The 25,878-nt window shown below is 47.1% G+C and overlaps 1 protein-coding gene across 5 annotated transcripts in view; it reads right to left on the reverse strand.

Annotated features, from left to right (window-relative positions):
• The window catches only part of scn1lab (sodium channel, voltage-gated, type I like, alpha b), a 52,729-nt gene that overhangs the window by 20,943 nt on the left and 5,908 nt on the right, over positions 1-25,878 (reverse strand). For 2 of the 5 annotated variants that reach the window (XM_060050800.1, XM_060050798.1), the window contains exons 3-15: positions 25,751-25,869; positions 25,053-25,142; positions 24,279-24,407; positions 22,745-22,836; positions 20,401-20,685; positions 18,860-18,923; positions 17,926-18,067; positions 16,894-17,100; positions 15,848-16,189; positions 11,700-12,089; positions 11,079-11,214; positions 9,268-9,506; positions 6,408-6,581 (exon numbers count right to left, since the gene is read on the reverse strand). In XM_060050800.1, coding sequence (XP_059906783.1) covers positions 6,408-6,581; positions 9,268-9,506; positions 11,079-11,214; positions 11,700-12,089; positions 15,848-16,189; positions 16,894-17,100; positions 17,926-18,067; positions 18,860-18,923; positions 20,401-20,685; positions 22,745-22,836; positions 24,279-24,407; positions 25,053-25,142; positions 25,751-25,869 — 2,409 coding nt within the window. Of the gene's footprint in view, positions 1-6,407; positions 6,582-9,267; positions 9,507-11,078; positions 11,215-11,699; positions 12,090-15,847; positions 16,190-16,893; positions 17,101-17,925; positions 18,068-18,859; positions 18,924-20,400; positions 20,686-22,231; positions 22,324-22,744; positions 22,837-24,278; positions 24,408-25,052; positions 25,143-25,750; positions 25,870-25,878 lie in introns of all 5 variants that reach the window. The other 3 variants (XM_060050802.1, XM_060050799.1, XM_060050801.1) reach the window with 3 other exon arrangements.

The raw sequence follows: 25,878 nt of genomic DNA on the forward strand, positions 1-25,878 counted from the left end.
TTTTTTTAATAATAATAGCCTACAAAGGAAAAATAAAAATCTTTCAATTTTTTTATATTTTTTAATTAAAAAATTCACATATTCTTTGACTGTTCTTGTTTCAGGTGTTTTTTTGAAAAGCTGCTTATTTATTAACTATATATCATTCAATATTTAGTGTTTGATAAATAATGTATCATGGCGATGTATCATGATGTATCATGATGTATCATGGTGCCCAGCGTGGAAGACGTGTTTGCGAAGTGCTCCCGACACCAATTTCTTTTAGTATTTATTTTAGTGTTATCGTTTATAGTTAATGTAGGGTGCTGGCACGAAAGGATTGTGTACAGCAGGGAAGCACTTTTGAACATTGAAAAAGCTCACCAAAAGCTTAAATCTGACCCTTTAAACTTTCTACCACACCTGAACACCAACTACACCCGGCCAGCGCGGCCACGGCGGAGACGAGGCAAGAGAGGCGGGCTAATGGCTAGAGCTACACGTCCACCGCTACCTAGCCTACTGCTAGCTAATGTCCGCTCCCTTGAAAATAAAATGGACAAGCTGAGAGCCAGGACAACAACACAACGTGAGATCAGGGAGTGATGATTTTTGCAGAAGAACAAAGGCGGCGGCGTCTGTGTTTACATCAACAACAGATGGTGTTCGGACGTTCAGGTGGTGGAGAAACATTGTTCAGTGGACATAGAGGCGCTGATGGATAAGTGCAGACCCTTTTATTTACCGAGGGAGTTCAGTGCTGTCTTTATTCTGGCTGTTTACATCGAGCCGCGGGCGGACCGGACCGCAGCGCTCGGACTACTGCACGACACCATCCGCAAACACGAGACTACACACCCGGACGCTGTGTTTGTTGTGGCAGGGGATTTTAACCACTGCAACCTTCGGACTGTCCTCCCCAAATCCCACCAGCTAGTGAGCTTCCCGATGAGGGAAAACAACATTCTAGACCACGTCTACAGCAACGTGAAGGGCGCCTACAAGCTGCCCCCCGCCCCCACTTCGGACAGTCGGACCACATCTCTGTGTTCCTCTACCCATCTTACAGGCAGCTCCTCAAACAGGCCCCTCCAGTAAGTAAAACTGTTAAAGTATGGAACGAAGAGACTGATCTTGTGCTGCAGGACTGCTTTGACAGTACTGACTGGGATGTGTTTGAGACTGCTGCTGTGAGAGACGACTGTACTGTGGACCAAGAGGAATATGCTTCAGTGGTTACTGGCTACATCAGCACATGCATAGACAACATTATCCCCACCAAGTGCTGCAAAACATCCCCTAACCAAAACCCCTGGATTAGCTGTGATGTACGGTCCATGTTGCGTGCCCGCTCCACTGCATTTGCCTCTGGTGACGCTGATGGCTACAAAAAGGCCAGATATGACCTACGTAGATCCATCACAGAAGCCAAGAGACAGTATAAAGTGAGTTGGAGGTATACTACACCACCGCGGACCCACGGCGCATTTGGCAGGGCCTGCAACACATCATGGACTACCAGCAGCGGACCAGGGGGGGTCACAACCAGCCAAAGCACACTGCCAGATGAGCTGAATGAGTTCTACGCTCGCTTCGACGACCACAACACCTACAGAGGGATTTTACCAACAGAGACAGCACAGAGCTCTTCACTCACGGTGACATCAGCTGAGGTGTGCAGGGCACTGAGGAGAACGAACCCCCAGAAAGCAGCAGGCCCTGACAACATCCCGGGCCGTGCACTGAGGGTCTGTTTAGCGGAGCTGGCTGAGGTGCTAACAGATATTTACAATCTGTCCCTCTCACAATCTTCTGTGCCCACCTGCTTCAAGACCACCACCATTTTGCCCCTCCCTAAGAAAAACACCATAACCTGCCTAAATGACTACCGTCCCATCGCACTCACTTCAATTGTGATGAAGTGTTTTGAGAGGATAATCATGTCCCACATTAAAAAGACCATCCCGGACACCCTGGACCCCCTACAGTTTGCGTACCGCCGGAACCGGTCGACTGACGACGCAGTAAACACCGCCATCCACACAGCTCTCACACATCTGGAGAACAAGGACACGTAGCTTCGAATGCTGTTTATCGACTACAGCTCAGCATTCAACACGGTCCTCCCAACCAGACTGGCAGAGAAGCTCCTCATCCTCGGCCTGACACCTTCCCTCTGCAGCTGGGTTCTGGATTTCCTCACAGACAGACCCCAGACAGTCAGAGTTGGTACCCGGACATCAGGCACAAGCACGGTGAGCACAGGGACCCCCCAGGGCGGTGTGCTGAGTCCGCTGCTGTACACCCTCTTCACCTACGACTGTGCCTCCACCCAGCGCAACACCACCATCATCAAGTTTGCGGATGACACAACAGTCAACGGACTGATCACTGGTGGGGTGGAGACAGACTACAGGGAGGAGGTGGCTCAGCTGGTGTCCTGGTGCCACACAAATAATCTGTCCTTAAACACAGAGAAGACTAAGGAGTTGATTATCAACCCAAGGAAGAGTAGAGACCAACACAGTCCATTACACATCGGCAAGACTCAGGTAGAGAGGGTGAAAACCTTTAAATTCCTCGGCACCTACATCAGCGAGGACCTCTCCTGGTCTCACAACACCCAGCACATTGCCAAGAAGTCTCAGCAGCGGCTGTACTTCTTAAAGGGAAACTTCACCCATTTCCATTAAGCTTTGTATCGTTAGAAACCCCCTCATATTTCTGAATGGTCATGCATCATTCCCTTATTTTCTGGAGAGACTGGAGAGTCTGGTCTCCAACACTTCCTGTTTAAGATGACGCAATATGACGATTTTTGCGTAGAAGTAAATAGGAAGTGTAAGAGGGGAAGATTCTCTTAAGACTACAAGCACTAGTCCCACCCCCCTATAGGGGGTGGGACCCACTGATGCTACAGACCTATTAGAGCAGTGCCAGTGGGTGGGACTTCACCAGCAGAAACTAACATCCACAGCGTCTGAAGCTAAGCTAACAGAGGCTGTTGATAAAACTGAAGTACAATGGTGGAAGGTACTGGATCTGACATAGAAGATGGGGATTTTGAAGATCTGATGCTCGAATCAGATGTTCGTGGCTACCTCGAGCTGCAATATAGCGACGAGCAGCTGAAGCTGATAGAGGAACAGGAGGCGGCTGCGGCTGCTACAGCCGAGGCAGAAGATAGGTGGAGATCTAGATCAGCGGGAGTGGCCAGCGAAGCTGTGTATCATGGTGCATGGTGGGAGTTGTTGTCTTCAATCCACAAGCGCAAAAAAGTCACTTTCTGCCTTTTCTCGGTCAAGACGGCACCAAAGTAGAATTTTATTTTATTATTCGACTACATATAGGACCCAATTTCAATACATATTCATGCCTCCACCGGTGAAATGCTCCTTTAAGAAAGCTGAGGAAATTTGCACTGTCATCCAAACTCCTCAGCAACTTCTACAGGTGTACAGTGGAGAGCCTCCTGAGCAGCTCCATCACAGTATGGTTTGGAAACTGCACGGTACAGGAAAGGAAGGCTCTCCAACGTGTGATTAAACTGCGCAATACATTTCCATGACTTCAAGACATTTACAACACCCGGGTTACAAAGAGGGCACACAACATCACCAAGGACACTACACACCCCCAGCACACACTGTTCACACTGCTACCATCTGGCAGACACTACAGGAGCATGAAAGCCAGAACAACCTGACTTAAAAACAGTTTTTATCCACAGGCCATCAGGCTGCTGAATGTCTCTCAAACACTGATGACACCCTGTATTTGCACTATATTCAATACTGTGAACTGTATTTATTTTCAACTGTGAGCTTCATTTGCACTGTGTACTTATCTACTAATAATATTCAATATCCAATGTATATATTCCAAAACTTCTACATTTCAATGTCTTTCAGGGCCTTCTGCTGTATGCGAACATTGCACATGCTAAACAGCACCTTATATTGAACTGTTTTCGTTTAACTAAATTCTGCTCTTTGTACAGATATTTTTAGTAGTTTAGTTTATTTATCTACTTTATTTTAAGCATATTTTGTGTGAAGGGAACTTGCAAATTAAGAATTTCATTGCCCAGTGCAAACTATGTTTCCATTGTGTACATGACAATAAACGATCTTGTATCTTGTATTGTTGAATGTACTACAGAGTCTAGTCTATCGCACAAACAAGCTCCCACCCCCCCCCGACGGGGGGGTAACACATTAACTAACAAATTAATTAAGTTAAAATACATCTCGTCCATTTAACACTTCCAAAAGGTCTCAAGTAGTTACTCTTTAAAAGGTCCCACCTCACTTTATGAGGTTTTCTGACCTTCATATGAGTTCCTGTAGCCTGCCTATGGTCCCCCGGTAGCTAGAAATGGCGTTAGGTGCAAAACGAGCACTAGCTATAATGCTCTGCCTTTGAAAAAACAAAGCTCAGACGCGCTGATTTGGAATTTTTCCCTGTATGTCGTCATACAGGGAAATGTTACCTCCCCTTTCTCTGCTTTGCCCAATGAGCTAAGACCTTGCATGGCCACATGTGTGTGTGCGTGTGTGTGAATATATACTCTGTAACGCAAGTGTTGTACACTTCTTTGTTATTTGGATAACCGTTTTGCTGTTGGTGTTAAAGCCCATAACACGTCAGGTTCGCTGACGTCTCTGGTATTACCGGAACGAGACAGCAGTGGGGGTTATCTCAGCCATGGTTGAGAAGGAATTGGGGGAAAAGGAACTTTGGCTTTGACTCCCTGAAGTACATGAACCGCGACATGGAAGAGAAAGGGATTGTTGCCCGCGATTGTCTCGCTGCCCGCTGCCGACGCGATTGTCTCCCGCTGGAGAGACAATCCCTTTCTCCTCCATGTCGCGGTTCAGTCTACTTGAGATTGATGAGGAAGTGGAAGAACCAGAGACGTCGGAGAACCCAACGCACCCAACGTTTGAGATTCATAATATCGTCTGGAGGCGCACACAGCTTTTGGCCAGAATAATATGTTTTATGTTACATAGATATCTATGTATTATATGGAAATATTTAGATACAGAGCTCCAGGACTTTATCACAAGTGTTGTACACTTCTTCCTTATTTGGATAACCGTTCTGCTGCTGATGTTATGGCGCATAACATGTTGGACCCTCTGACGTCTCTGGTATTTCCACAACGAGACTCGTAGTGGGGGTTATCTCAGCCATGGTTGAGAAGGAATTGGGGGAAAGGGACTCCCTTGGCTTTGACTCCCTGAAGTACATGAACCATAACATGGAGGAGAAAGGGGTTGTTGCCCGCGATTGTCTCCCGCTGGAGCATCGCTGCCCGCTGCCTGGTCCCTCGGCAGCGGGCAGCGGGGCTCCGGCGGGAGACAATCGCGGTGAACAATCGTGGGCAACAATCCCTTTCTCCTCCATATCGTGGTTCTGTCTACTTCAGATTGATGTGGAAGTGGAAGAGCCAGAGACGTCGGAGAACCCAACGCAGTCGTTTGAGATTCATAATATCGTCTGGAGGCGCACACAGCTTTTGGTCGTGATAATAAATATTATATGATGTAGATATCTATGCATAATATGATATTATTTAGATATAGAGCTCCAGGCTCCCGCCGGAGCAACCGGAGTGTTCTAGAATATTTACAGAACACGGCCAAAGGCTGTGTGCGCCTCACCATTGCGATACATCCACTGTAAACAGAGCACATGGTACCGTGGCCGCAAGCTGCTCAGGGCCACACCCCCACCCTCCTCCTTAACCCGCCTCTCTCCTCCTCATTTGCATTAAAGCTACAGACACAGAAACAGCGAATTTGGGGAAAGCTCAATGGGAACGGCTTAAAATACTGTGTTAAGGGCCCACTAATATCTAATATTAAAGCATCAATGAAGTAGCATGCCATGGGACCTTCACCATCAGCCATGTTCGACGTATGTCCCTGGTGTCGGACATTCAGATATTTCCCAAGTGTTGGTAGGACTGAACGATTTGGGGAAACAATCAAACTGTGATTTTTAAGACCAATATTGCGATTACGATTTAGCATGATATTTTTATTTTTTTAATTCCTTATGTTCTGTATTATTCACTACACAAGCAATAAATCGTTCTATAGTATGACCAACACAACATTGGAAGTAGTCAACATATAAACTGCTCTTTCCTTTAGGCCAGGCCTATGTGTTGACAAGAATTGATGCATGAATCTAAATTATAACATCTTTATTTAACTATTAAAGTTCATACATTTAACTATTAAGATTAAATAAATACTAATCTTACTGATCTCCAGACAGTAACAGTAACAAATCTCCCCCACACCCATTATAATTTTTTAATCGCAGCCATTGCGATTTGCAAATCGCGTTGTTTTACACCGCAATGTCGATTTGAATTAGATTAATCATTCAACTGTCGAGTTCAGACTCACCAATCGGAAGGACCTCAGCACAGACAGCCCCTCTACGTTGGCCAGGCCGAGCTCCATCAGACTGAGGCTGACGATGATGCTGTCGAAGATGTTCCAGCCTTGCTGGAAGTAGTAGTAGGGGTCCAGAGCGATGATCTTGAAGCACATCTCGGCCGTGAAGATGACCGTGAACACCTGCAGAGAGCGGGGGGACAGGGAGCCATCAGCATCCCCACTGGTGTCAGGTTTCAAATCCAGTGTTTGTTCAAAACCTTGCCTCTTTTTCATTGACTGAAGTCGACACTTGTTAACAATGTGGATTTTTCTCACTTTTTTCCCCCTTACACAGACCTAATTGGTGTACAGAGATGAAGGAAATCAATTGAAGGAGGATGTGCTTTGGAAACCGATAATTACAAAGTGAAAAAGGAACAGGTTGGAAAAGAAAGTGTCTGCACCATGCGTTGACAAACCAATCTTGAGAAGGAGTTTTTGACACCACCCACAGAGAGAAAAAATAAGCATTGATTGATTCGTAACGACTGACAGGGGGGGGACTAGAAAACCTAGAAAGGGAAGATGGAAAATTAAAACAAAGAAATATACTTGGCTTCATCGCAGACGTTTGTCTCAAGTCTCGAAAGGCCCATACATAAAAAATGGAAGGCAAGAGTTTTTTAAAGCAAGGCTCTTTTTTTTCTTCCACATCATATCCTGAAGACATCCTTCCTCAAGATGCCCTAACCCTCAATCTGCTCATTAATTAAGGGGTTTCAAAACGCATTCATGCCCTGACCCAGCTATGGAGGTACAGCAGGCCCAGGACCCACCACATATCTCGAGCAGTACATTAAAACGGAAACGTTGTCATTGCCGTATCAAAATAATTTTGTATTGTCTCTCCTCTTTTCAGTGCTCAAACATTCAAATTAAATGTAAACTAAACAGACGTAGGGATGTAGGTATGCATGTTTGTTTCTGGTGTGTTCTATGTCTTTTTTATGTTTAAATGTATTATACCTCGCCCTGTCCCTGTGTTTCCCGCATCTCTGATTGTCCTCACTCACCGATTGTTTTCACCTGTCACGAAATGGCACCTCTATGCCAGTTCGTCTTTGTTCCAAGCGGCGCAGCATTTTCCAAGTGATTATTACAGTTCCCATTTTTCGGATTCCTGCCCGTTTACTCCCGCCTATACCTTTGCCTTCTCCCTTCCGGATTGTTTGCCTGATCAACAACTGATAACCTATCTTCTAATAAATACCATTCTTTCTACACAGACTTTTGCCTCCGAGTCATGCTTTTGAGTCCTATTTTCCTTGTTGCTCACCCCCTCCTTTACAAAACGTTTACTGCGCCAGACCCGAGTCTCACTCGCTCCCCTGGTGCGACCAATCCATGATCTGCACCCCCACGATTTGGAAACCGCTGTGCTAAAGGACGAACCCCAAGGCTCTGCCTCAAACGTCACGTCGCCATCAGCGTCACACAAACTACCGGTTACGACACTCCACAGGAAGTGCCACAAACCCTGTCTTTGAACATCATAAAACAATCAAGCATTAACGGCGGTCGTAATTTCTTTGTAAAAGGGTCGAGTTTGCGCTAGCAAGAATTTAAAGGTGATATTTATACCACCAGGTGTGAGTTTGATTAGCTGTTTTTAAAATCTGCCTCTTCTGACATCACAAGTGGGCCTGTCCACCTAGATGTATGACGGATAGATGAGCAACGTTTGCTACAGTCCACTGGGTAGGCTGGTAGACTGATCTATCCAGCACACATCTAGGTGGCAGATTTTTCAAAACGGCTTGTAACGGCTAATCACACTCACACTTTAACTATTGCACTGAGTCCTGCCACCTTCAGAAGTTTTCTGATGACTCAGCAATAGTTGGCTGCATTGAAAAGGGGGATGACCGTGAATACAGGACTGTTGTGGGCAACTTTGTCACTTGGAGTGAGCTGAATCACCTGCAGCTCAACGTGACAAAGACGAAGGAGCTCATTGTGGATCTGAGAAGAGAGAAAACACCAGTGACCCCTGTTTCCATACAGGGGGTCCCTGTGGACACTGTTGAGGAATACAAGTACCTGGGGTTGTACTTTAATAACAAGTTGGATTGGACTAGAAACGCAGAGGCCAAAGACTCTTTTTCCTCGGGAGGCTGAGGTCCTTTAACATCTGCCGGACGATGCTGAGGATGTTTTATGAGTCTGTTGTAGCCAGTGCAATCATCTTCGCTGTCACATGCTGGGGCAGTGGGATGAAGGTTGCAGACACCAACAGACTTGACAAACTGATCAGGAAGGCCGGTGATGTTGTTGGGGAGGAACTGGACACCCTGACGACAGTGGCAGAGAGGAGGATGCTGTCCAGGCTTCAGTCCATCTTGGACAATGTCTCACACCCTCTCTACGACACACTGGCCCAGCAGAGGAGCACCTTCAGCCGAAGATTCCTCTCACCCAGATGCACCAAAGAGCGCCACAGGGAATCATTCCTCTCTGTAATCTCTGACCTCAAACAAGGACTATAATTCTTGCACAATACTGTACAATACTTTTGCACAGTGCTGTCTTATATATATATGTGTATATATATATATATGTGTGTATATATATATATATGTGTGTATATATATATATATATTAAATATTTTAATCGCTTGACAGCACTAATATAAATATTATATTATATATTATATTTTATATTATTCTTAATATTTATAATGTATATCTGGAGTTCGTGACAAAAAAATAATTTCCCCCTGGGATTATTAAAGTATTAATCAATCAATCAATCAATCAAATGGTGGTATAATATTTCCCCTTTTAAGCTCTGCGATAGTTTGTCGTTTGGCGTCGGCCCTCCACTCACCAGGTTCCCCACAGACAGCACGTTGTTGAACTCGATGGTCATTGGGTAGTGCTCCATGGCCATGAAGAGCGTGTTGAGGACGATGCAGATTGTGATGGCCAGGTCCACGAAGGGGTCCATCACCACCATGTTCACCACCTCCTTGAACCGCAGCCAGGTGGGGTGGCAGTCCCAGATCAGGTAGGAGTTGGCGAACTTGTACCAGCAGGGGGGGCACTTCTGTCTGGACTCTTCCAGTTCTGGGTAAAGAGGAGGATAGACGTAAATATATGTAATATAACATGTATCAATATATAGTATTCATGTGATAATATTATATATTGGATAATAAATATATGTTTCAAAATTGATTGTGGCGAAATTGGGACGTTGTGTGTTGTTGTTGAATGCCCTATGCCCCAGCCGGTGCAACGAGGATGAGTGAGTGATTGCGTAAGTGAGTTGTGTTGAAATGCTACAGCTCTTTGAGACAACCAAGGAGTTCAAGGTATATCCACTGATAAAGGTGCAGTCAAACATGATTCTGTACAATGAAACTCCTGCGGAAGCGCCAAACATGGCCTTAAAGGCAAGTAAAACACTTGTTTAGCTAAATATTTCATGAGGGGATGTAAGGAACACCAATAAGAAACCCACTTTATGCTTTCACATTCACATGTACGTTTACATTCAGGGCATTTAGCAGATGCTCTTATCCAAAGCGACTTACAATAACTACATTTGTCAATATATTGCTGTCGGTACAGTAAAGATGTTCACAGAAACAAGTGCCAAGCACTTACAATTGCGAGGTTAACCCATTCCACATATACAACAAAGTTAGCTAGGATAAGATGCTAATGCCAGGATGTACAACATATAATAAGTGCTTACATTAATTGCCAGGACGTATAAATCCTATTAGTATATGCTACACGTGAACCTCCTAAGATGGCGCCATGTGATTGGTTCGCTATCTCTGGATATTGGCCAATATCCCATGATTGAGACCTCAAACTCGGGATATAGAGTGGCGAAGTCACGCCCCTTCCGGTAGGGCTCATGGGACCCAGGAGATCGAAAAATATGAATGGGTGTCAATGGAGAGAAAATAATTATTTTCTGGTCCCAGTCTTTATATGCCCTGGATTACACATATGTTGTTTGTAGATTTAAATGATAATTTTTCATGCAAAGAAAACTAAAAATGTTCGCTATCTCTGGATATTGGCCAATATCCCATGATTGAGACCTCAAACTCGGGATATAGAGTGGCGAAGTCACGCCCCTTCCGGTAGGGCTCATGGGACCCAGGAGATCGAAAAATATGAATGGGTGTCAATGGAGAGAAAATAATTATTTTCTGGTCCCAGTCTTTATATGCCCTGGATTACACATATGTTGTTTGTAGATTTAAATGATAATTTTTCATGCAAAGAAAACTAAAAATGTTCGTGAAGAAGTTTGATAATTTTAGGTTTTATGTGAGGCCGCTTTGTGAACTACAGCTCTTCGCTGCTCTCGACGCATATGATATACCGGAAGGGGCGTGACTTCGCCACTCTATTGCGTGACGTTCGTCTCCTCACACTAATAAAAACAAATAAAACCGCTACTAATAACAAATAAATCCCAGCAAAACGTGTTATCTTGTTTATTTTTGGAGTATTCATGTGCAGTATATTAAACCAATTATTCACCTCGGGCTCTGTGAATAGTGGGGAATAGCCCCCTCTTCGGTCTCGGGGGCTATTCCCCACTATTCACTTCGCCTTCTGCGAATAATTGTTTAATATCCTATACCAATTCTTGTCCTGAGAGTCCTCCCTTACCTTCCATGGTGTTGGTGAGGATGCTGGCGATGCTCAGGGCTCTCTGCCGGGCGCCCGGCTCCTCCAGGAAGTCCATGGACGCCTTGCGGAAGCTGGAGCACCTCTTCTTGAGCTCCGTGTCCATCATCGGGGTCCCCTGAAGAGATAGGACGAGTTCAGGACCAGAGATTGAGACTGAGTGACCCTTTTTGTTGGGAATAAAAAGGGTAAGCTTCAATCGCAAAATCAACCAAGTGAAATAACCGAAAAATTGACCCAATGGAGTTCAATTAAGGTCCATTTTGCGGCCATTTGATTTGGTTGATATTGACGATTTAAGAAACTATCCAGCCTGATATTAAATGATAAATTGAGAGAGCACTAGGGGTGCCTACATCTCAACAAATATTGTATTCGAGAATTGTATTTTGACATTATCAACCAATTACTCTTCGAGGGGCGGCCATTTTGAGCTCTCCAACCTCCAAGCAGCACGGGGAACATGGGGTAGGGACGGGGCGGGGCCAAACATTCAAGCCCCTCCCACTATCTGTCTCTCTACACCTCATGTGGTTGGGGGAAACTCCCACAGTGAGGACTCCAGAACGCGAGGGAGGGGGGGAGGGGGGGGGGAGTCATCACCTCATGGGGGAGCAGGAGACGGCCGGTCGGGGGAGTGGGCGGTGGCAGAGGCAGCCCCCCCGCGGCGCCGGCCACCAGCGACACCACGCCGTTGCAGTCGACGGCGCAGTGCATCTTCCCGTTGGCGGGCAGACGCCTGTCGCGCGGCACGGTGCCGCTGCACACGCTCCCCTGGCTGGCCGTGCTGTAGCGGCGCTCGGCCCGCCGCGGCACGAAAAGCGATCCGCGCCGGCTGTCGTCGCCGCACGGCCCCTCCTCCAGCGTGCTGTGCTCGTCGTCGGCGAAGTCGTTCTCCGAGCCGGCATCGCGGGCCCGCCCCCGGAAGCTGAAGAGGCTGGCGCGGCTGTTGCGGCGCGGCGAGAAGAGCGAGCCCCGGATGCTGAGCAGGGACTGTGGGCGGTGGAAGTGGTGATGGTGGTGGGTGGGGGAGAGGTACACAGAAAGGGTGGGGAGGTTGTAGGTTGTAAAATAGTGAGTGAGTGAGTGAGTGAGTGAGTGAGTGAGTGAGTGAGTGAGTGAGTGAGTGAGTGAGTGAGTGAGTGAGTGAGTGAGTGAGTGAGTGAGTGAGTGAGTGAGTGAGTGAGTGAGTGAGTGAGTGAGAGAGTGAGTGAGTGAGTGAGTGAGTGAGTGAGTGAGTGAGTGAGTGAGTGAGTGAGAGAGTTAACTTTGCTGAAGAAAAATTGCCGAATCCGGAGAATAACTCAATTATTATTTATTTTTTATGTGAAAGTCAGCTGTAGTGTGGAAAGGTAGTTCATCCAAACAACATCAACAACAACAACAACAACAACAACAACAGCAGCCTCAACGGCTATTACCAGAGGGGTATTCCACAAAGCCGGTTTTATCACATAACCGGGTAAGTTAACCCAGGGTTTGCGGTAACCCTAGGTTTTCCGTTCCAAAAGGATCACGGTATGTTAGTTGCTATAGCAACATATGCTCTGAATCAAACCTGGTCGGAGCAGGTTTTGCGCAGGTTAAGTTTGAAACATAACCCGGTTTTGGGTACTTAAACCGGCGTTCATCGCAGATTTCATGTGTTCACAATGGCATGCCCTTTTGATGAGAGAACTGCTGATATCGGAGCGCAAATTATACGTGCAATCCACCGGGAGCGATTGATAAGACCACGGCTCGACATCTTGGCATACCGGATGACTTTTTGCTGGAGTGGAGAGGTATAGACTCTCGCGCAAATCTTTAATATATTTAAATAGCCATACATAGCCAACACTACCGATCGAGGACCTGGCCTCAGTTCACTCCAGACTATTTGCGTAGCCCTCCGTTTTTTGCAAATGGTAGTTTTATCTAGGCTATAATGTTGGAGATGCTGAGCACATCTCAGTCGTTTCAGATGACCCATCCAAGATTTGTATCGGCCTCCTATCCTAGCAATATTGTCTGAGTACTATGCCGAGAGGCATTTACAACATAAAGTATAAAATAGTCCTAACGGACTTGCATCCACCGGAGAATGTTCGATCGTAGCCGGCGGCTTCATTACGAGCATTAATCCATCTTGATCTGTGAAGTTGATGAATTGTCACTTTTAGGTTTTCTACCCAGTTACCAAAAAAAGAAACATTTGGAATAGTATGCGCTGTGGAACGCACACGGTTTGCATGTGTTACTTCGAAGGCAAAAAAAATCTAAAATACAAGAAAACACAAAAACCTACATTCAACCAGTGGGGTATGGCCCCCGACTCTCTGAGGAGGTAGACCTCCAGGTAACCCCTCCATGCCAGGGCGCCCACCGGGGTCAAGACAATTTGAGGGCCCGATCCAGTCTGCCGACTGTCTGCCTTTTCACGATTGGCTTAAAAAAATGGCTTATTTAAATTTATACCAATATGATGGTGGGAAAGGCTTACCAGTTTCTATGTTTTTTATACTTTAAAGATCCCATGCCATGCTATTTATGGATGCTTTAATATAGGTATTAGTGGGCCACAAACACAGTATTCAAAGACGTCCCCGAAATTCAGCCGTGGTGCAGAGTTACAGCCACTCCGAACCAGTCGCACATTGAGCTTCCCCCAAACGCGCTGTTTCGGTGGGGCGTGTCAAGGCAGGTCAAGGAGGGGGGTGGAGGTGTGGCCCTGAGCAGCTTGTAGCCACAGTACCATGCGCTCTGGTTACGGTGGGCGTGTCAAGGCAGGTCAAGGAGGGGGGTGGGGGTGTGGCCCTGATCAGCTTGTAGCCACAGTACCATGCGCACGGTGGATGTATCGCAATGGCTCTTAGAAACCCATATTATGCATAGATATCTATATCATATAATATATAATATATATTATCACCTGGCCCTGAGCAGCTTGTAGCCACGGTACCATGCGCTCTGTTTACTGTATCGCAATGGCTCTTAGAAACCCATATTATGCATAGATATCTATATCATATAATATATAATATATATTATCATGGCCAAAAGCTGTGTGAGCCTCCAGACGATAGGCTATTATGAATCTCTAACGACCGCGTCTTCTTCAGATTGATGTGGAAGTGGAAGAACCAGAGACGTCGGAGAACCCGACGAAGTTCTTTGTGATTCATTATATCGTCTGGAGAGGTGCACACAGCTTGAACTCCCTGAAGTACATGAACCACGACATGGAGGAGAAGGGGATTGTTGGCCGCGAATGTATCCCGCTTGAGCCCTGCTTCCCGCCGCCTCGGCAGCGGTCAGCGCTAATCACCGCCTCCTGAAGCCGAGGCGGTGGTCCATCGGCAGCGAGGCTCCGGCGGGAGACGACCGCGGTCAACAATCCCTTTCTCCTCCATGTCGTGGTTCATGCCTACTTCAGGGAGTCAAAGCCAAAGTTCCTTTCCCATTCATTCTCAACCATGGCTGAGATAACCCCCACTACGAGTCTCGTTGTAGAAATACCAGAGACGAGAGTCCGACGTGTTATGCGCCATCACACCAACAGCAGAACGGTTATCCAAATAACAAGGAAGTGTACAACACTTGCGTTACAGTCCTGGAGCTCTACATCTAAATAATATCATATAATACATAGATATCTATATCAAATAATACATATTATCACGGCCAAAAGCTGTGTGCACGTCCAGACGATATAATGAATCACAAAGGACTTCGTCGGGTTCTCCGACGTCTCTGGTTCTTCCACTTCCACATCAATCTGTAGTAGACAGAACCGCGCGCTGCCTGCTGCCGGCGCGAGGCACCACCGCCCGGCTGCCCGCTGCCGGGCGGTGGTGCTTCGCGGCGGTGGTGCCTCGCGGCAACCGGCAGCAGGCAGCATGTCGCAGTTCATGTACTTCGATGTCGTTCTGCCATTGCATTCAAAATTCTGTAACTAGCCTGTTACTACGATCTAAGCAACTACCATACACGTATTAGCATTAAGCACTAGCTCAATCACGACTCCTTCAGAATTCTTGTGGGTGGTTACGAACCAACCAAGTGGGCAGGGCCATGAATAATAGTTTGACAACGCTACGTCACAGTGTCACCTTATCCAGATCGGCTCATTTCTTCTGCCTTTTTCCTTTCATTGCCTATTGCATTCAGCAGACAAACTGCATAGATTTCAAACTTACCACAGCTCACAAACTTATTCAGACCTATGTTATTTAACAAACAATAGGAAAAATGTGATTTTAATGGCATGGGCTCTTTAAGAATGCTTAACTGGGATATTTATATATTCATGGCTCAAATATTAAGGATCATGCTTTTGACATGTAACTCGCATGTAAACGCATTTACACGGCCAGCGATCCACTGCCAGGCTTTGGTTCTCCGGGTTGCAGAGGCTTTAGCGTTCCCTTTTGTTCTGATAATGTCCTTCTCCTCGTCATAGCTCTCCAGGAGTACCTGGAGTTCCATTTCATTGAAATAAGCGGCCCGTTTCGCCATATCGATCAGGGTTTCCATGATCCATACATCACGTCTTTTTAGGTTTGGCGTGGACGCGCACAACCCTGTGTTAACCAACCCCGAGTTGATTGAACTAATGCATAACCGCTGCTGTGGAACCGAAAACTCTGGGTTGGTCGGCACAGGGTCAATCAACCTAGAGTTCAGCGTTAACTCAGTGTTTGTTAAACCTCCGTTCGTGGAACACCCCTCAGTTCTCCGCCGACACCGGCTTTGCTAGAGTTGTTCCGTACCTGATTGGGCGAGGAGCACCTCTTCTCGTACGTGAGGCGGTTGGCGTCGATGGAGAAGCGGAAGCTTGACCTCTTGATGCTGTCCTCGGACTCGGACTTGCGGACCGTGCCCCGCCGGCCCCGCTCTTCCTCCTCCTCCCGCTGCCGGCGCTTCTTGCGCCGGTTCCGCCGCTCCTTGGCGCTCTTGGAGCTGAGCTTGGACGCCAGGGACGAGGACTCTGAGGTGATGGCGGCTCCTCCTCCTCTCCCTCCTCCTCCTCCTCCTCCTCCCCCTTCACCTCGCTCGCTGTACTCCCCGCTCTCATCCTCAGGCCCTGCCGCTGCTGCTGCCGCGGCAACCTGCTGGCCAATCGGGACGCACACTGTCATCGAGATGCAACGGTTGTCACGGCTACCTGAAGCAGACCCTCGCGGTGCCTCGGGGCCAGAGGGTCTCGTTAAAGGGTTATAGGAGGAGGGCTCCGGCGGAGACGGATTAGGGGCTGCAGACCTAAGACCCACCGTGGATTCAAGGGCTAAAACATGGAGGCCGTTATTAAGTGTTTTCCAGTCATATAATGTGCGGTATAACGTGGTCTTTCTGACTGGTATTCAGGTATTGGGGTGGCTTAGCTCAGGAGGTAGAGCGGGTTGGCTGGTAACGGGAAAGGTTGCTAGTTTGATCCCCGGCTCCTCCTAGCCGAGTGTTGAGGTGTCCCTAAGCAAAGACGCCTCGACCTAACTGCTCCTGATGAGCTGGCCGACGCCCTGCATTGTTGACTCCGCCGTCAGTGTGTAAATGTGTGCATTAACCGTTGTAAGACGCTTTGGATGAAAGCGTCTGCTAAATGCCTTAAATGTCAATATAAAAGCAAATGAATTCTCATGAGAACATGAGAGTCGACTACATAGTGCAAAGGAATACACGCACAGCGGTGATAATGAATGAAACCCCAGACTAGAGTAGAACAGGTACTTTAAAAAAAAGACACCACGTTTCCAGGGTATGACGGTGAGTGAGAGGCCAGAGATTCGACGTACGGATGGAGCAGAGAGACGGGCCTTACCTGCGCCTCCTCCTGCTGTCTCTTCAGCTGCTCCAGCATGGCCTGGAACTCCTCCTCCTTCTGCTGGTTCTCCTCGATGGTGGCCTGGTTCTGCTCGTCGTAGGCCATGGCCACCACGGCCAGGATCAGGTTGACCAGGTAGAAGGAGCCCAGGAAGATGACCAGGACGAAGAAGATCATGTAGGGCTTACCGGCCGCCCGCAGCGTCTGTGGGGGGGAGAGGAGACAGGCTTTTTGTCAGGCCATCACTGTAAAAAAAGGACTTGTTCTTAATGATCGGACTGGTTAAATAAAGGTTTAAAAATTTTTAAAAAAGAGGAGGAGGCCCCCAGAGAAGATTATGACGCACTACGGATTCAGATACAGATAGGGATACAGTTAGGGATACAGATGAGGATAGGAAAACAGATACAGATAGGGATACAGATACAGATGAGGATAGAAATACAGATACAGATAGGGATACAGATGCAGATACAGACACAGATAGTTACAGATAGGAATACAGATAGTTACAGATACAGACAGACACAGATACAATTCCAGATACAGATACAGATACCACTAAGGATACAGATACAGATCCTAGCCACCTCCAGCAACAAGATTGGTCAGAACAAATATGAAAAAACTAAAGAAATTCCCAGAGTGGAGCTTGTCTGCTGTCGACAATAAGGTGATGTATTATACCACCAGGTGAGTGTGATTTGCAGTTACAAGCCGTTTTGAAAATCGGCCTCTAGCAACATCAGAAGTGGGCGTGTCCACCTAGATGTATGACGGATAGATGAGCAACGCTTGCTACAGTCGAGTTGGTAGGCTGGTACACTGATCTATGCAGCACACATCTATGTTGCCACATGTCAGAAGAGGCAGATTTTCAAAACGGCTTCTAACGGATAATCCCACTCAAACCTGGTGGTGTAATATGTCACCTTTAAGACACAAATGAGGTCTGATTAGTGAGCCCAGGCTGTGGGTCGGGGGATCGGGAGGCCGGTTTTTGGGGGGGCAGTGGGGGTCCCTGCCTACCTGTTGGTACAGGTTCTCCCAGTAGTCCTGGGTCATCAGGCGGAACAATGAGAGGAAGGCCCAGCTGAAGGAGTCGAAGCTGGTGTAGCCGTAGTCTGGGTTACGGCCCACCTTCAGGCAAATGTAGCCCTCGGGACACAACCTGCCACGGGGAAATAAGATAAGATCAAATAAAACTTTATGAATAAATTCCTGTGTTACAGCACAGCAGCAGTGGAAGACACAGGCTATAATACAATACAATTAAAATACTAAGTAGGGCTAAAGTCAATGCAAAAGTAAGGACAAACAGAACAAACAGGTCAAACATTATCAACAGTATAAATTACAAAGTGGCCCAGCGCCATTAGCAATAAATAAAGTGGCCCAAATGACACACGTTTATTGCAATATCCTCAATAGATCACCTTCTATAATATTAGAATGTTATTTGAGTTTCTAGGAAAGATATGTGGTGGGAAATGTGATTGTTGTATGGGATGCGTTTCTGTTTTAGTCTGCGGGACTGAGTGATGAAGTTGTGGGGCGCAGAAGCCCATTGTTGAGCGAGCAGTGCTGCTCGGTGTAAAGACCATGCTCATTACGGCTCAGTCAAAATCGTTCTAGTGCTGCCACGAGTGGCCCACTTGATACCCTTCTCTCTGAATAACCACATTAAGCCGGCCATAACCGGTTTAGACCCATTAGATGGGGGGGGGGGGGGGAGGGGGCGAAAGTAAACAGTTACAATAACGTCAAGTGAAAAATAAGGACAAATAAATCCCGTACTTGCCCATAAAGCAAACACAAAGACAAAGTAGCACACGGCCGTAATGGAAATCTTTAATCCGCCATTTTGAATTCAAAGGCGTTTTATGTTTTTTTTATCTCTTCATGGCGCCTGAGAGATCTGAGGTTGTGTCTGAGCGGTCAGATAAAGGACGCTGAGGCTTACCCGGCGCCAGTGCCGTTTCCGCAGAGCAGCGGGTCCCGGCGGTTGGGGAGGCTGTAGTAATTACCTGGACGGGGAATCACGGACAGACAGACGGACGGACGGACAGACAGACAGACAGACAGAGGAGACAAAAAGGGAAAGAAAAAGTTCATTTTTTTGCAACAAGCTACGGAAAATTCTGATCTTTTTCGGGAGATGACAAAACTTGTTTTTTACTCGCCAGATCTGGCAACACTGACATTGTGGTCCAGCAACCGAGACATGTTTTTGCTAGGTTGTAATGCGTGCGACTGGCAACGATAAAGCAACTCCCTTTTTCCACTAAGCCTACTACTAATACCTAAAGCGTAGATTGTCGGCCGACTTAAGTGCAACCAGATTTTCCGATTATATTCATCAGAACAGATTCGCAGGTGTTCCCCGGCAGTCCTTTGAAAAGGTTTAAGCTTTAAAACCTGTGCGTGGGATGGGGGAGTAGGCGGTGGAGTAGACGGACAGATTAGAAAAAAGAAAAAACTGATCGTGGTTATAATGGGGGGCTGTTGTGGCGGGTCGGGCTCTCTTAGCATTAGCTGTGGTCGTGAGTCACTCCGTCTGGTTGTCAACACTAACAGCGGAATAAGCAACATGGAGGGTCTTTTTATGGCCATTGCGCTGTAGGCTCTTAACGTCAGCCTCAACCGGTGCCTGGTAACCCCCCTCCTCTCCGTTACCATAACAACGGTGTGTCAGTTGAGATCACGCAACGCCACTTGGGGCTGGTACAGTATTTTGCAATTATGCTCGTTATGATGATGCTTTGATGAGGATATGGATTAATGTCCAACTGGGGCGTTTCTCCAGATCTCGCCTCAATGGGATGTCTGGACCGATCAGCTGACACACTGTTGCTATGTCACGGAAGGATTACCGAAAGAGTTAATGTTTTAGAATCAGTCTCAACTTCTCCCTCTCTCCTATTATCCCCCCTCACTCTCTCCTCTTCTCCTCATCGCTCTCTCCTCCTTCATCCCTCGCTCCCTCATCACTCTCTCCTTCTCCCTATCTTCTCCCTCACTCTCTCCTCCTTCATCACTCTGTTCTCCTTCTCCCTCTCCCTCTCTCCTCTTCACCTTCATCACCTCCTTTCCATCTCTCTCTGACACACACACACACACACACACACACACACACACACACACACACACACACACACACTGTGCGGGCGATTATCCGCCACATTTACCACATTACCAACCAGCCATTCACTAGCGAGCAATGACCCACAGCTCCGGGCGGCCGCCGTCACTCCCCATAACAGGTCAGCTGCGACGGCCAAGTACCAAGACCCTTTCCCCCCCTGCTCCTCCTCCATCCCCCTTGCCCGGGGCCTCAGCGCCCTAACACCTCTCGCCGCGATACAAATTAGAGACTAACTCGCTGAAACCCGACCCCGCCTGCCCGAGGGGGGGGGGGGGGAATAATAAGGGGGGAGGAAGAGAATAATAAGGGGGGGGAGGGGTCAAGTGGAGGGATGCGCACCGAAAGCTTTTGCTACTCACTGTCGTTGTTCATGTACTCGGTCCAGTTGAAGGTCCCGTTCAATGCTAGGCTATCGTTGAGCGCGAGGCTGTGGTTCAGCAGCAGGCTATCGCTCAGGCTGTCGAGGGTGTCGTTGACAGAGGAGTTGTACCAGAGCGGGAAACGCACGCACTTCTGGCGCAGGTTGCCCATGAAGAGCTGCAGGCCGATGAGGGCGAACACACTGAGGCAGAAGACAGTGAGGATCATGACGTCCGACAGCTTCTTGACCGACTGGATCAGAGCCCCCACGATGGTCTTCAGGCCTGGGGCCGGGGCCGGGGCCGGGGGGGGAAAGGATGGGAACACAGGGACATTACTGTCTGCTTAGTACTGCTGTTGGTGGCTAGCACTAGCCAAATGCTAGCGCTGATGATCATTTGATGATGAAATATTGCCAGATGTGTGTTGGCAAAAGATACATTTTGCCTTTTGCTAATGCAAAATTTGGGAATCAACAATTTGCTAATGCAAAATTTGCTGATGCTAAATATGTTAATGGTAACATTGCTAAAGCTTATTTTCTAATACAGATACGGATTGTATTCTAACAATGACTAAGATAGCAGTCTACTATATCTATAGATATATTGAATTTAACTTAAATTGTACGTTTCTGCTGCAATGAAAATCAAAGTTCAATTAAATTCAATACATCTATAGATATACCTATATCTATACTTATCTATATCTATTATAGATATAAATACATTTCCTTTTCATTATAGTGGTGCATTGTGCTCTTCAACATGTCATATTTATATATATATATATATATATATATATATATATATATATATATGGCATGTTGGTCTTATTTTCCACACATTTAACAATGGTGAAAATAAAGAAATAATTATACAGATCCAATTCAGTCCAGTTACACTTTTAAACAAACAAACAGTTACATAGCAGTTTGCTAAATGATTTGTTGATGTTCACAATGTGTCGTCATGTCACCACCCAAATGTCCCCAAAAACACACACAACCACACGACATTCAAGGAAACGGCCACATGGAAACGAGGAGAGGAGGAGCGTTTGCCAAAAGATGATAGCCTTTTGCAATGTCTCATGCAGAAAATGGACGCAAAATAAAACTTTGAACTACAACTCTAAGTGAGAGTCCCAAGGCAAGAGCAGATTTCCTCTACAGGGAATTTGGTTGGTAGCGAATGTAAACCTAAAAGCTACGAATCAGCCAATCCGTGTAGATTAGAGCTAGATTCCAGCTTTTACTGACCTTGGGATAGAGGAGGGAGAGAGAGAGAGAGAGAGAGAGAGAGAGAGAGAAAGAGAGAGAGAGACAGACAGACAGACAGACAGACAGACAGACAGACAGACAGACAGACAGACAGACAGACAGACAGACAGACAGACAGACAGACAGACAGACAGACAGAGAGAGAGAGAGAGAGAGAGAGAGAGAGAGAGAGAGAGAGAGAGAAAGAGAGAGAGACAGAGAGAGAGAGAGAGAGCGAGAGAGAGAGAAAGAGAGAGAGACAGAGAGAGAGAGAGAGCGAGAGAGAGAGAGAGAGAGAGAGCGAGAGAGAGAGAGAGAGAGAGAGATACGGGTTTGCAAGAGTGAGACAGAGAGATAGGAGGAGACAGAGAGATAGGAGGAGACAGAGAGATAGGAGTAGGCAGGAGTAGATGGAGGTGGTTTGGGGGGGGGGGGGCAAAGGTGGTTTTGCTCAGATGTTAGCGAAACACCAAAATGCTAGCGGTTAGCCGTTAGCATTTCATGAGCCCTTTTGACCTTCTGAACCCCTGGTAATGGGGGGGGGGGGGCTCAGTCAAGCTCCCTCTCACCTGGGATGACAGAAATAGTTTTCAGGGCCCTCAGAACCCTGAAGGTTCGCAGTGCTGAGACATTGCCCAGGTCCACAAACTCTGTGACATATCTGCAGGGGGTAGGGGGGAGGAGGAGGGAGGGGGGGGGGGGGGGGGGGGCAGGGAAGGGGGGGGGGGGTATGGTTGAAGTAGCAGGGGGAGGGGGAGGAGGAGGGGTTGGGACAGGTATGGGAGAGGTTTGGGTGAGGTAGCAGGGTGAGGGAGTCGGACGAAAGGGTAAGGTAGCAAGGGGGGTAAGAGGTAAGTGTCCGGTAGGCGGGGCGTAGGTGGGGTTGGGGTTCACACATGTGCACGCACGCACACGCACACACACACACACACACACACACACACACACACACAGGCAGTGACGAGACAGAGAGGGGGGAGGGAGGGAGGGAGGGAGGGAGGGAGGGAGGGAGGGAGGGAGGGAGAGGTGGCAACGACAAACCGTCACAAACGAACAGGAGGGCGAGCGGAGGTCAGCCTTACCTGGGATGACTGAGATAGTTTTCAAAGCTCGCAACACTCTGAACGTACGCAGAGCGGAAACATTGCCTAGGTTTACAAACTCTGTTACATACCTGCAGGGTCAGATACACACAGGACATCAATATATATATAGTGCATCATTATGTACTGAATATATACCGTCAATAGGTTAAATACGGTAAACACACACGTTATATACTGTATATACGTATACCTGCAGGGTCAGATACACACATTAAATCAAATACCGTCATTGTGTGCAGTATATAGACCTGCAGGGTCAGATACAAACAGTACATCAAATACTCTCATTATGTACAGTATATATACTGTCAATACATTAAATGCCCACATGGTATACTGCAGGGTCAGATACTCAGTATATCAAATAGTGTCATCATATACTGTATATATACCATCAATATATGAAATACGGTAAACACACATATTGTATATGTATTCATGCAGGGGCAGGTACACAAAGTACATCAAATACTGCCATTGTGTACAGTATACATGCATCAAACACAACAGAATATTTATGCGTGTGTGTGTGTGTGTGTGTGTGTGTGTGTGTGTGTGTGTGTGTGTGTGTGTGTGTGTGTGTGTGTGTGTGTGTGTGTGTGTGTGTGTGTGTGTGTGTGTATATATATATATATAAATATGCAGTGTCAGACACACAATACATCAAATAGTGTACAGTATACATTATATATACCTGCAGGGTCAGATATTCTTGTGTTTTCAGATGCTCATATTTTACATGGCATATTTTCATATCATAATACCTTTGAATAAATTGATGACCGGAGGGTGTACAAGTCGACAGCAACCAACCCATATATGGGTTTGGGGTCCAATACAGGAGATTATGTCATGTAATCATTACATGTATTATTGTATGATTATTATTATGAAATAATGATCTCGCTGTATGCTATCCCTTACTTGGAGGCGATTTATCTGAGAGATATCTTAGAGGATACAGCTGGACAATAGATGCCAACACGGCGCTAGCAGTACGCTACCGCGGTGCCAACGGGATGCTATTGAGCGCTAGAAGGCACTTAAGCTTGAATGCTAACGGATACCAACTAGTGGATGCTACACCCATGGACGCAAGCAGGTTGCTAATAAGTGCTTGTGGAAGCTAACGGATGACAGTGCAGACGCGAGTGGATGCTAACAAATGCCAACACAGGCGCCAGTGGTTGCCTCACCCATGAGCCCGGGCAGGATGCTGATGAGTGCTGGCAGATGATAACGTGGGCACGAGCAGACGCATAGGGGCTAACAGGATGCTAATGTGGATGCTAGCAGGATGCTAATAAGTTTTAAAAAAACTAACAGGTGCTAACGCGGGCACAAGCAGACGCATAGGGGCTAGCAGGATTCTAACGTGGACGCTAGCAGGTTGTCAATAAGGAATTCAAAAGCTAACGGCTGTTAACGCAGGTACGAGCAGACGCATAGGGGAGAGCTAAGATACTAACGTTGACGCTAGCAGGGTGCTAAGGCGGCAAGTGATACTTACGCCATGAGGATAACACTGAAGTCCAGCCAGTTCCAGGGGTCGCGCAAGAACGTGAACTTGCCCACACAGAAGCCCCTGGCCAGGATCTTGATGAGTGACTCAAAGGTGTAGATCCCTGTGAAAGTGTATCTGACGGAGAAGGGCAAGAGAGAGAGCGAGAGTGAGAGGTTAAGAAGGGAGTAGACGAGAGACAGAGAGAAGAGGAGTGTGAGTCAGCTTTGACCCAGACACTCTGCCAGACACTTAGAGAAAACAGGAAGACACAGTCACCATCAACTCGATTCCTTTATATTATATATATGTATATCATATATTAGGGTGACTACACGCTCCTGCTTTCCAGGAACAGTGCCTATTTCTGACTATAGAGCATAAGCAGAAATGGCCAATCATATGCTAACAGTGAGTAGTCTACTTTAGCTTGTTTTTGGCTGGCTAAGCTTAAATCCCATCTTAATAAACCATTTGGCCTAATCTTTGACTTCAGTGATACATTTACCATGATATGAATAGGCAAAGTGTGAATATGTCCCATTTAGTAAAAGGTGTGCACGGTGAAAAACCTTAATAATCATAATCCTATAAACCTGAAGAAGAACCTGAAATAATTCCAGACAGGACATTTGGGAATGACAGCCATGTAAACAGCCTTAACTCAAAAGCACACAGCGTGAGATTATAAGTTTACATACATATGTATGTAAACTGTGTATAAGGCTGAGGCCTTTGGTGTTAGCAGCTCGGAGATAAAAGAGCAGATGGCAGAGAACTTACTCCACATTCTTGGCCCAGTCGGGGGGGTTGCTGAGGGTCATGAACGCACAGTTGGTCAGGATGGTGAACATGATTAACACGCTGAACATCGTGCACGGCCGACAGGTCAAGGAAGCATAACGCATGATCATCACACAATCACGATAATCGTTAAAGGAATGTACAAAGCACATACACACACAGATGCATGTACACACACACACACACACACACACACACACACACACACACACACACACACACACACACACACACACACACACACACACACACACACACACACACACACACACACACACACACACACACACACACTAAGAAATGCTGAGTCACTGTGCCCCACAGTGTGATAATCAATTACCAGACTTCTTAGGCAAAATATATAAAAAATAAATATTATAATAATCCCCATAGGCTTTCTGCCAGGTGTCTCATCAGGTGTATCTGCTCCACCCTCGTCGATGCCCATCCCCTGTGCCTCCCCAGGTGTGTAGGCCCCGCCCCCCAAGCCCAAAGCGCGTTGGTCCGCCCCCTGTTTCCCCAGGCATGCCAGCCCTGCCCTCTTTCTCCCCATGTGAATCTGTAAGCCCCGCCCCCTGTCTACCAAGGTGTTTAAGACCCGCTCCATTTCTCCCAATGTGTCGTTAAGCCCCGCCCCCTGTCTCCCCAGGCCCGCCCCTCTGCCGGTGGAAGGATATGAGTGGACCAGGACTCTGATTGAGATCCGCCGCAGAGGGTTGAAGGGGCTGAGGATGTACAATGCAGGGGTGGCGTTGAAGCGGAAGAGGGCCTTCCCACGGTTCAATACTATAAAGGTCTGGAGGCC

Source organism: Gadus macrocephalus, chromosome 4 (assembly GCF_031168955.1).
Source record: "Gadus macrocephalus chromosome 4, ASM3116895v1".
Taxonomy (NCBI): Eukaryota; Metazoa; Chordata; class Actinopteri; order Gadiformes; family Gadidae; genus Gadus; species Gadus macrocephalus.